This window comes from Sapajus apella, unplaced genomic scaffold (genome assembly GCF_009761245.1).
Source record: "Sapajus apella isolate SASKATOON/1434 unplaced genomic scaffold, GSC_monkey_1.0 scaffold3, whole genome shotgun sequence".
In the NCBI taxonomy this organism is placed as follows: Eukaryota; Metazoa; Chordata; class Mammalia; order Primates; family Cebidae; genus Sapajus; species Sapajus apella.
In genome coordinates, this window is record NW_022436943.1 from 67,285,319 (window position 1) to 67,297,520 (window position 12,202).

Here is a 12,202-nt window from a genome sequence, read left to right on the forward strand (position 1 = left end):
AATCTAACAGGCTGGGACCATGTCCATCTGATTTTCTCACACAGCATCTAATTAAGGCTGATATCTACAGGCATGAGGCCAGCTGCAGGCAGACCTCAACCCTGCCCTCACAGTTCTGGTCATTCAGCTGTGAAGGAGTTCCAGGGGGAACCTGCTGATCTTTGGTGCCACTGCCAATAATTACACAGAAATATTTGGACCCAAAACGTTGCCATCCCCAATGGAGGGACACTTTGTGATCCTTTCTCCCACATGCAAACATGTGGCCCGGAGGGACACAGGTCACAGCAGGGCTTGTGACTGCGGGTTTGGGTTATGCCACACTGGCTAGGCATGGCAGGGTCACTGGGAAGTTGCAGCCTCAGTTGCCTAACCCAAGAGCAACTTACAAATTTGTATCATATTGAAACAGGTTGTGTTGGGTCCATGTGTTTGCAGGTTCTGGAGCTTTCCCTGGTGGCAAGGGACACAGCAGAGTCCAGTGTCCACATGAGTTTCCATCTTTACAGCCTGTGGATGGGGATCTGACTCCTTGGTGGGTCTGAGTGACCACCAGCCGCTGCCACTTAGCTCAACATGCTGTGAGTGTGTTCCCAGACTACAGTGCTGCTTCCAGGGGCAAAGCTCTGACTGGTGTTCCCCCACATGCCCATTCAGGGACTCCTCTCTCTGTGCAAGGGTGACGGTGTTCTCCACAGCCATGAAATCAGTGTATCCACCATAAGTCTGCCTCTTCTCATGCCAGAACTTCTGTACACGTGGAGAGGATGTGTTCAATGTCCCTGCCTTGAGCCGCGTGGCTGCTGATGAGAGTCTTGGCAGGTAATGTGTTTAGCCAGGTGGTCAACTTGGTCACCTTCAGCTCTAGCGTGGGGGTTGGCTTTTTCTCTAATGGGCCATAAATATTTTAGGCTTTCTGGGTTGCCCAACCATGGGACAAGAGTAAAGGCACCCAGTCACCCAGTGGACATGCACCACCTGCAACTCCTGTTCCTGGCGGTCCAAAACACTGCTCCCGAAGACTCTGACTCTGACCCTGCCTCCTCCTGGGCGCTCACTATCTCCTCTTGGCTACTTCCTGGTTCATGATCAGGACAAAAGCAGGGGAACGTGAGTCATGTGGATGGTCTGAAAATTCCAGATTTTGTGCTAACCGTAATGCTGTTTTCTTTCCACTAACAGCAACCAGCCAAAAAGGGGCTGGGGTGCAAGCTTCATTCTGTGTTAGCACCTGAATTATCTCTGGACTGACATGGTCCTAGGTCAGGGGCTGGCAAACCATTCGTATAGCTCTTAGGCCACACAAAGCCTGGCTGCCTGTTTTGTGTGGCCTAAGGGCTAAGAATGCTTTTTATATTTCTGAATGGTTGGGGAGAAAATAAGAGACTTGTGACATTTGAAAACTATGTTAAAGACCAGGTGCGGTGGCTCATGCTTGTAATCCCAGCATTTTGGGAGGCCAAGGTGTGTGGATCACCTGAGGTCAGGAGTTTGAGACCATCCTGACCAACATAATGAGACCCCCATCTCTACTAAAAATACAAAAATTAGCTGGGCATGGTGGTGGGCACCTGTAATCCCATCTACTTGGGAAGCTGAGGCACGAGAATCACTTGAGCCTGGGAGGTAGAAGTTGCAGTGAGCAATATCGCCATGCCACTGTACTCCAGCCTGGGCGACAGAGCAAAACTCTTGTCTAAAAAAAAAAAAACTATGTTAAAATCAAATTTTACTGTGCACACAGTGTCCTGGGGCTTGGTGATGCCCATGTGTCTTCATAGAACCTCTGGTGACTTTCCTGCTGCAGCAGTGTGGACCACACCAGCCAAATCACCTCACACTTGGAAAATAACTTTATGCCCTCCAGCCACTGAAGGGTTATTTTTCCTCTCAGCTCTTGGTGGTTTCTTCACCTAAATGTCACAGTACAACTAAGAATAAGATAGCTGGGTCAGTTCAATAGAAGTAAATCAAAGTCCAACAATCCAGGTTAGACATTAGCCACAGAGGGAGAGGAGGTGTCCTCTTATAGTTGCATGATGTGGAAAAGACATGATATCCATGGGGCATCTTGCTGAGAGCCAAGGGTGTGAACACATGATTTAAATTCAAGCCATGGCACAGCTCTGAGATCTGAGTAACACACGGAAGCATCCAGGTAGCCCCTGGCACACAGGCTGGTGGTTCTTTTGTGGAGAGGAAGAGAGATTGTTCATGGGGTAGTGCAGGTGCTGGAATATCCTGTTACCTGATCACACTGTGCACCACAATTTGGGCTTCAGTATAGTAAACTCATCTGAAGAGTTTCCAGGCCAGGCACGGTGGCTCATGCCTGTAATCATAGCACTTTGGGAGGCCAGGGAAGGATCACTGGAGCCCAGAAGTTGGAGATTGCAATGAGCTGTGATCGCACCACTGCCCTCCATCTGGGTGACAGATGGAGGCCCTGTCTCCAAAATATATACACAAATAAAAATATTTTGGGTTCCTGTTTTGGAGACAATAAATTAATTAAAATAAATCTACAACCTAGGTCTGGAATTGCTTTTTATCTAGAATAATCTTTGATTTATGACACTGAATTGAAACTATTTGGAGCCTTCTAGAAGCTTCACAAAGTGGAGCAGAGCAAGGGCAAGGCCCAGGCCATTTTATAAATCCCCAAGTCTCCAGTGCATGCAGCTTGACTCAGAGCCCCAGAAATGTTTGCTGAATGAATGAATGACACATTTGGGGAAGCATCCAGGCTTTGAGCTCAGGACAGTGCTACAGAAGAGAGGGAAATCCACCAGCAAAAAGTTTCCACAGAGAACTAAGTCCAACAAAACCAAAGGAGTAATTTCCCAGATGCAGACATCTGTTCTCTGTGCAAGGCCTTGTACAGGCCATGGGGACAAAGATGGACAGAGCCAGCCCCTGCCCTGGAGTCCAGTTCTAATGGACACTGACCACTGGCAACAATGGACAGGTGCCTGTACTGGAGGGGTCCAGTGGGCTCATGGGGTTGGCCCCAACCATGCCTGGCCTAAGAATGGTTTTTAAATGGAAAAAAAATTCTTTGTGACACATGAAATTAAAATTTCATTGCTGGGTGCAGTGGCTCACTGCTGTAATACCAGCACTTTGGGAGGCTGAGGTGGGTAGACCCAGAGCCCAGGAGTTCAAGACCAGCCTGGGCAACATGGCGAAACTTCATCTCTACAAAAAATATAAAAATTAGCCAGGTGTGGTGTGGTGCACCTGTGAGCTCAGGTTGAGACTACAGTGAGCCATGATCATGCCACTGCACTCCAGACTGGATGACGGGGAGACCCTGTCTCAAAGGGAAAATTTCAATATCCATGAAAAAATGTTATTGGAGGCTGGGCTCGGTGGCTCACGCCTGTAATCCCAGCACTTTGGGAGGCCGAGGCGGGCAGATCACCTGAGATCAGGAGTTTGTGACCAGCCTGGCCAACATGATGAAACCCCGTCTCTACTAAAAATACAAAAATTAGCCAGGCATGGTGGTGCGTGCCTATAATCCCAGCTGCTTGGGAGGCTGAGGCAGGAGAATTGCTTGAACCTGGAAGACGGAGTTGCAGTGAGTCAAGAGAGTGCCACTGCACTCCAGCCTGAGCAACAAGAGCCAAACTCTGCCTGAAGAAAAAAAAAAAATCCACTCATAAACTGGAGTAAAAAACAAACAAAAAAAGACAAAGTAATTGGAACAGAGTCATGCCTATTTGTTTACATATTGTGTGACTGCTTTCAATCCACCATGGCAAGGTTGACAGAAACTTTATGGCCCACAAAATCTAAAATGTCTACTCTCTGGCCCTTTGTGGGAAGAGCTGGCTGACTACTGAGTCACAGTGTGAGAAGGGCCACCCAGCTGGCCTCTAAGTCTGCTCCACACTGTAGGGATCTCAAGTCCAACTGGATCATGTCTGCCCTGATTAAAACCCACTGTTCCATCATGCTCCAATGGAATGACCAAAATCCTGTGTGTGGCCTTGAGGCCAGTTGCTGTCCCTGCACTTGCCCCCCCCGTCCCTCATTCCCCTTGCACTTGGGCAGTGCCAGCTCTAGTCCTGGGAATGGCCCACTCTCCTGCCGTGTCTCACAAGCTATGTGTCTTTTCATGGCTGTGTCTTGATTTGCCTGGTACTGCCTTGAGACAAGCCCAAGGGTTCACAAATGAATCGAGGCAAACAAATTCCCAATGATAGCCAGGAAGAGCTCAGCCTGAGGACCAAGGGCAGGTCTGTGCTCTGGGCTCCACACAGGCTTTGCTAAGCAGCTGGAAGAAGCAGAAAGATGGGGCTGTCCCTAAAGCTGCTGTCCTTGCAGGGCTGGGGCCGGTGAGTGAGAAAGGCAACATGGTCCCAGCTGCCACAGCCTAGCCACAGGCACATCTGGGGATGGAGAATGCAGGAAGTGGTTGGTCATATACCTGACCAGATGACAGTGGTAGGGACAGTGCCTTCAGGGAGAGGGAGGAGAGTTGTACCTGTAACTCACTGAGGGTGGGACAAAGCCAAGTGAATGACCAGATGGCAGCACTCACAAGCATGTGCCTTAGAGGGCACCTGGGCCCCTCCCAGAATCTACTCATCCTGCCCCCAGGTATTCCTCTGCACCCCAATATGTTAGAACTGCCCATGGAGGGATGAGGAAGAAGTGTCAGGCTAGTGGAGGAGATAAACCAAAAACTGCAGACAAGACAAAGCCAAGCAACCCCAGGCACTCAAAGACAAGGGCAGGTTTCCCGGCAGAGAACAGACCAGACGTGGTCCAGAAGCACTCCATGGAGGCTGGGGCAGCCAGTTGGAACCCAGTTGACAGAAAATGCCTCTGCAGAGACAGAGCCCCAAGGTCCCTCCTAGAACGTAGTTATGCTGCAAGCTGCAAAGCGGGCTACAGCCCCTGCATACACCCTGGCGACAGCCTCTCTGCTGGGCTCTAGCCTCCTCCCTTGCGCCCCTCCACACAACAGCCAATCACCAGATCATGCCTCTCCTCTGCTGAAAACTCTCAAAAGGGCTCCTCTTTCACTCAGAATTGAGCCAAAGTCCTTACTAGACCCTCGGGCCCTGACCTTGTTGCCTTCCCCAATGTCAGCTCCCTCCAGTGATCTCCTACTTGGATGCAGCGCCACACTGGCCACCTGTGCACTGTCCTGCCCACCTGTGCTGCCCCCTCAGAGCTCTGTGCTCCCTGGCTCCTTCAAGTCCTTGCTAAGATTCACACTGTCAAGGAAGATCACCCCATCATCACGCAGACCCCACACTACTTGCTGCATCACACATCATCCTCTAACGAGCCGTTACAGTTAATTTTTATTGTTTATTTTATAATGTTTCCCCTCCCTTCAGCCCCATTAGAACGTCAGCTCTGTGAGGTCAGGGATTTAAGGCAGAAGAATAAAAGTGCCCAACCTAAAGTACCCGGCTACATGGGGCCAGGCTGAGCAATTGTATGGTGTCTATGAAGGGCCTCAACCTGGCCACACATGGCCACACCCAGCAGCAAAAACAAATATACAGGGAAGAGGAGGGTGTGAGGTTTAACACCCACCTAGAGAAACATGTTGTTTATAGCCATTTTACTTCCAAAAAAGAAAAAAAGGCATAGCTCTCTTTTTCATTTAAACAGAAAATTACATAATCACATTTAAACTGACACTGAAGAGCCTGCCTCATGGGAAGGGCAGGGCTGTCCTGGAAAGAGTCAGCTGCACTTGGGCACCATCTGAGGTGCATGTCCAAGCCTGACCTGAATGGGACCAGTCAAATGAGGGCTCAGTCCTGCAGTCTGCGCTCACACCTCTTCTCCAGATCTGCCATCTCCTTTAGGACCAGGGCCACGCTGTACCGCAGCTCCTGGAACTTGGCTGTGGTGACCTCGAAGTGGTATGCTGACCCATCTGACAGCTTCAGCTGCATCAGGACGCTCGGCTGCAGGGAGCGAGCCAGGGCACTGGTGGAGATTGCCACATCCACCCGCCACCGAAAGTCAGCAACATGGGGCAACCAGGCCCCCTGCTGTTGGGCCACAGAATCAAGGAGGGGCCGCTGGCTCCCAAATACCACGCTGGCCAAGTCCCCAACCAGGTCTTGGGGGATGCAGAGCTCCTGGAGCTGGTCCCTGAAGGTATCGGGCTTCAGGCTGGTAGTGGGCAGACGGAGGGCTTGCTGGAGCAGCGTGTGCATGCCTGCCAGCAGGACACCCAGCCGCTCCTCTGGCAGGTCGGCGCTAACCCCAACACGCTGTACAGCCTCTCGGCAGTCCTCCCCCTGCAGGCTGCTGACCACAAGCTTCAGCAACTTTCTGAACGTGCTCCTGTCTAGGTCCCCTAGTAGCCGGGTCATGGCTGTCACCTCTGGAGGAAGCTGGGCCCCCAAGAAACTCACTCGGCCACTGTGACTATCACCAGGATGATGCAGGTAAGGAGCTGCAGCCCCCACAGCAGACATTGCTGCTGCTTCCTTCTTGATCAGTCAGCCCAGGAGGTCGGTCACAGATGCAGATGCCTAGAGTGGGGGCGGAGGGGAAAAGACCAGTGACTCCCATGTCCTTTGGGCCAGTGGGTGAGGGTTGATATGGTCCCCATTGTCAGGATGTTGACAGTGTGAACTAATGACAGTCAGTGCTAGGGAGGTGGCCTGGGAAGAGGTGGCAAAGGGGCCCATGTCAGTCCCAGGAGGAGCAGAGGCCTCCCAGAGGAAGTGATATCTAAGACATGAAGGGCAAGCAGGAATTGGCAGAGAAATGGGGGGCACAAGTTCTCCAAGTAAGTAAACACATGAAAGAATGAACTAGGACAAAGGTCAGGGGAACACAGGGACATGACAACTGACACCACAGACCGCACTGAGACCATCTAACTCTTCCACCTTGAATTCTCACAATAGCGGGCAAGAATTACCATTCTCATTCTACGGATAGTGAGATAAGTCTCTAGACCAGGCACAGTGGCTCAAGCCTGAAATCTCAGCACTTTGTGAGGCTGTCAGCGGACTGCTTGAGCCCAGGAGTTGGAGACCAACCTAGGCATCATAGCAAGACCCCATTTTTACAAAAAGTTTAAAAACTAGCCAGGCATGGTGGTACATGTCTGTGGTCCCAGCTACTTGGAAGGCTGAGGACAAAGGATCCCTTGAGCTTAGGAGGTCGTGGCTGCAGTGAGCAGAAATCGAGCCACTGCACTCCAGCCTGGGCAAGAGAGCAAGATGCTGTGTCGAAAGGACGGAAAAAGAAGAAAGGAAAAAGAAATCAAAGGAAAAAGAACGAAAAGAAATCAAAGCTCTAAACACAACTGCCAAAGTCAAGTACTAGAGCCTAGACCTGTCATTCAAAAGTCCACCACAGCCCCCAACCCCCGGGATGGAGGAGCTGAGCAACGGGTGGCAACGGAGCCAAATGTGGCATCTAAAGAGGGTTCCGACAGCACCTAAAGGGACAGCGCAGCAGCACAAGCACCTGCGATGATGGAGGAAACGCACCTGCCCAGCTCAGCACACCAGGGGCTGGAGCAGAGCTCAGTCGGGCACAGCTCCCGTTCTCAAGGCACTTGCCAGGCCACTCTGCACAGCGCTGGGGGAGCCCAGGGAGCTCCCCACGGGCTTCAAGGCGCCCCGTTCTCCCTGGCGGTCCACGGTCACCCACAGCCACCTTTACCGCCCCGCCAGCACCTGGCGCTCCTTCCCACTCCAAAGGGCCGTCGGAGAAGGCCTCCGAGCTGCCCCTTCCGGTCACGCGGCTGGGCAGGCCGGGTTCGCACCCTGATCTCCGTACCCGCGGCGCTGATGTGGGCGCGGGGGCGCGGGGGCCTTGGTGCACAGTCCAGCTTGGCGCTCGGCCCCCGCCGCCCCCATGGTTCGGGGCCAACCTATCCGCGGGCGCTCCTCCTCGGAAAAGCCCCCAGTATCGAGAGCTCTCCGGACAGAGCGGCGAAGCAGCCTTTCCCAGGCCCCCACCCCTAGCCCGGGAGGGAGACTCCACCCGACCCCACCCCACGCCCCGCGGCCCGAGTAGCCCCCCGCACCTGGCGCCAGCGATGCCCAGCTGCTGCAGCCAAAAGAAGGCCTCGTTCCCGGAAGCGCTCCTAGAGACACTTCCGGGCCGCTCTAGGAAAGCGGCAAAGGCCGCCTCTCTGTGGTCCGCTGGCCCGAGGGGCGGAGCCGAGGCCGTGCCAGGCCCGGAGAGTCGGGGGTCGTGGTCGGGGTCCTAGGCCAAGTCCTAGGCGGTTTTTTCCCTAGAGAAAAAGGAGACAGGCCGGGCGCGGTGGCTCAAGCCTGTAATCCCAGCACTTTGGGAGGCCGAGGCGGGTGGATCACGAGGTCAAGGGATGAGACCATCCTGGTCAACATGGTGAAACCCCGTCTCTACTACAAATACAAAAATTCTGCTGGGCATGGTGGCGTGTGCCTGTAATCCCAGCTACTCAGGAGGCTGAGGCAGGAGAATTGCCTGAACCCAGGAGGCGGAGGTTGTGGTGAGCCGAGATCGCGCCATTGCACTCCAGCCTGGGTAACAAGAGCAAAACTCCGTCTCAAAAAAAAAAAAAAGGAGACAGAAGGCGGTGTTTTGTTTCCGTTTCTGAGGTAGAAACTGCAGCCTGGGCCGGCGTCTCTCTCCTGCCCGTGCAGAGGAGGGTAAAGCGGGAAACGCGTCCAGTGGTCGGGATCACAGCTCCAGCGACCTCAGGCTGTGGAGCTCGCTGGCTTTCGTGGGCGTCCGGGTGGGCGGCGGGGGAACGGGCGGGACTTTCCCAGTCCCGCGTGGACGGTCTGCGCCTCCGGAGTTTTGAGAGCTGCCCCTGTCCCTTCCGGTCGGTGGCACAGCGCGGGTGACTCCGTTCCGCTTTGGGCTGCTCCTAGTGCAGGAGCTCGGCCCGAAAAAAAGGCCTCCCATACATTTTATTTAACATGTGTTTTACCACAGTTAAAAATAATATGCCAAAATCATTGAATAGTACAAAATGGGTGAATTATATGGTATGTGAATTATAGCTCAGTAAGCTGTTTTAAAAAAAAAGACTGAGAAGAGAACCTCATTAAATGGGCAGAAAATTTGAAAAGACATCAAGGAAGATACAAAGTGAGCAACGGGTACATTAAGTATTCAGCATCATTGGCTGTTAGAGAAATGCGAATTGAAACCACATTTCATACCATTAGAAGGGTTGTAATAAAAATGACATGGCGCGGTGGCACACGCCTGTAGTCCCAGCACTTTAGGAGGCCCAGGAGGGCAGATAACCTGAGGTCAAAAGATTGAGACCAGCCTGACCAACATGGAGAAATCCCGTCTCTACTAAAAATACAAAATTAGCCAGGCATGGTGGCGCATGCCTGTAATCCCAGCTACTCAGGAGGCTAAGGCAGGAGAATTGCTTGAACCCAGGAGGCAGCGGTTGCAGTGAGCTGAGATTGTGCCATTGCACTCCAGCATGGCCAACAAAAGCGAAACTCCATGAGCCTCCGTGTCCGGCCAGGAATCGGTATAAATGTTAACCCTCTTTCCCTTTGTTAGGGTGAGGGCCCTGGTTAGCGCAACTAGTTCTACCTGTTGAGAGGTTGTTCTGCCTGTTGAGAGGTAGTACAGGGTGGGAGAGCATTGGATTCTAGGCATTTGTTTTGGCAACGATGAGGTAGGCAGATGCTGGACATGGCTCCTTTAAAGAGCTTTCTTTAATGAACCATGTAGGTGTTCCCTGCAAAAGGGCTTCCGAAATGTGTTGGAATTGGGAGGAGAGGGAGTCTAAGAGGTCTAGGCAGGAGTGAGAGAGCTTAGAGTCAGAGGTGTTTACAGGGAGGAGGGTGGCAGGGTTGAGAGCTTTACATTTCTGGAAGGTGATTAGAGGGTTTCCTACGAATAAGATGTATACCTGCTGTAAGTATACAGCATGTATAGGATGGTGGAAGGGATAGAAGAGATTGGCGACTCATGAGGTCCTGTAGGTTATGGGAAGATGCAATAGTAATGTACTGGTAGAGAGTGAGTTTCTGAGATCGCTCCACTGCATTCCATTCCAGCCTGGGTGACAGAGTAACTCCATCTCAAAAAAAAAGTGTGTTGGATGGACAGGTTAAGGGAGGGACTACAGAAAAGGAGGTCATTGATGTATTGGAGGAAGGTGCCAGGAGCATTGGAAGTTCAGCTAGGTCCTTGGTGAGGGCCTGTCCAAATAGGTGGGGGCAATCCTGGAACCCCTGTGGGAGTATGGTCCATGTTAACTGGGTAGACGCGTGAGTAGTAGGATCTGACAAAGTGAAAGCAAAAATACTTTGGGAAGCTGAATTTAAGGGAATAGTGAAAAAGGCATCCTTTAAATCCAATACAGAGAAGTGTGTGGTAGAAGGGGGAATACAGGAGAGCAGGGTGCGTGGGTTGGGGACCACTGGATGGATTGGTGGGTTGGGGACCACTGGATGGATTGGTGGATAGGGACCACTGGATGGATTGGTATTGCCACCTGGTTAACAACTTAGAGATCCTGGACCAAGTGGTAGTCTTAAGAATTTCAGCTTGTAAAGGTTTACAGATAATAGGTTTGAGGCCCCTGAGGCTGGCTGGGTTAGGGAATATTGAGACTGATCATGCAAAATGGAGTGGTTTTGGTGGGTTATTTTTTTTATTTTTTTTTTATTTTATTTTTTTTTTGAGACGGAGTTTCACGCATGTTACCCAGGCTGGAGTGCAATGGCGCGATCTCGGCTCACCGCAACCTCCGCCTCCTGGGTTCAGGCAATTCTCCAGCCTCAGCTTCCTGAGTAGCTGGGATTACAGGCACGCACCACCATGCCCAGCTAATTTTTTTTGTATTTTTTTAATAGAGACGGGGTTTCACCATGTTGACCAGGATGGTCTCGATCTCTTGACCTCGTGATCCACCCGCCTCGGCCTCCCAAAGTGCTGGGATTACAGGCTTGAGCCACCGCGCCCGGCCGGTGGGTTATTTTATCTGGGATGTGATGTGTGGCTATTTTGGGTTTAAAAGTGTTCCAGACTTCAGGATTAACAAGAGGTAACAGGGTGAATAATGAGGATGAGGGGGAGGAGAGGGAAGCATCTGGTGGCAGAGTCAAATAAAAGGGATAGAATTGCAAGAGGCAAATTTTGTGGAGGCCTGGAATTTACTTAGTATGTCCTGCCCCAAGATAGGGGTAGGGCACTGAGGAATAACCAGTGGGTGAAGCGGGTGTTGAATAGGTTGCATAATAGAGGACCAGTCTGTGCCTAGAGGGGATTCCATCAACTCCCACAATAGAGATAGAAGAACTGAGGAGGGGTCCAGAAAATTCTAATAAAACTGAGTAACTAGCCCCTGTATCCAATAGGAAAGACATGGGCTTACCAGAGATTGACAGTGTTACCCTGGGTTCTGAGGTGGTGATGGCAGTTGGGATGGCAGGCCCCTGGCCCCATCAGTCTTCAGTTAGAGGTGGTGAAGCAGGATGAAGAATTTCGCTGAGCACAGTCCAATATCCAGTGTTTCTTGATGCCACAGTTGGGCAAGGTTTTGAGAGTAGGCTTTTGCCTAGTGACTGCTGGCTGCAGGTCAAACAGGCTTCTGATGGAGTTTGTTGCAAGGTTGAGGATTTCTGTGCGTGTTGGGAACCCTGTTGAATGGCAGCTGCCAGCATCTGGCATTTAGTCTGGTCTCTTTTTAGCTTTTGGACTTTTAGTTTTTCCTCTCTATTGTTAAAGACCTTAAAGGCCACTTTGATTAAATCTCTTTGTGAAGTTTGAGGGCTATTCTCCAGTTTTTAAAGTTTCCTTAGAATGTCTGACATTTCTTTAGAATGTCTGACTAGAAAATGAAGTGTAAATGGAGGTAGATTCTGCCCTTATTGGCATTAGGGTTTAAGGTGGAATATTTAGTTATGACCTCTGAAAGGCAGGAGAGGAAAAGAGCAGAAATAGCTTTATTTATGCCAGCTAGGAGGCATGATAACATATGGTCTTATTTCTATCTGTCTGCAGAAGTTGCCTGATAATCCCAATTGGGGTCAGTTCTGGGGACAGGTAGGGTCCCTATTGGGTTATGGGCAGCATCTTGTTGGTAGGGGGTGTCTTCATGGGCCTGGGCAGCCATCCAGGTGCATTCTTTGTCCTCTGGGGTGAGGGTGGAGGAGAGAATGACATATATGACATGCCAGGTAAGGTCATAAGATTGAGTGACAGAAAAATTCCTTGAGGAAAGAGGTAGGAT

The 12,202-nt window shown here is 51.3% G+C and overlaps 1 protein-coding gene across 2 annotated transcripts; it reads right to left on the reverse strand.

Annotated features, from left to right (window-relative positions):
* Positions 1-5,303: 5,303 nt before the first annotated feature.
* On the reverse strand, positions 5,304-8,198 carry COMMD5 (COMM domain containing 5). 2 transcript variants are annotated; one of them, XM_032257029.1, is made up of 2 exons: positions 8,030-8,198; positions 5,304-6,515 (listed from the first exon to the last, which is right to left on the reverse strand). In XM_032257029.1, exon 2 carries the CDS (start codon positions 6,456-6,458, stop codon positions 5,784-5,786), a length of 675 nt encoding a protein of 224 aa, XP_032112920.1. In that variant the 5' UTR covers positions 6,459-6,515; positions 8,030-8,198; the 3' UTR covers positions 5,304-5,783. The 2 variants fall into 2 exon arrangements, with proteins under 2 accessions (XP_032112920.1, XP_032112929.1); XM_032257038.1 differs by lacking the exon at positions 8,030-8,198 and adding an exon at positions 7,488-7,786.
* Between the last annotated feature and the right edge of the window lie 4,004 nt (positions 8,199-12,202).

Coding starts and splice junctions, on each gene's coding strand:
- COMMD5 (XM_032257029.1), bottom strand. CDS start 6,458: ATGTCTGCTGTGGGGGCTGCAGCTCCTTACCTGCATCATCCTGGTGAT.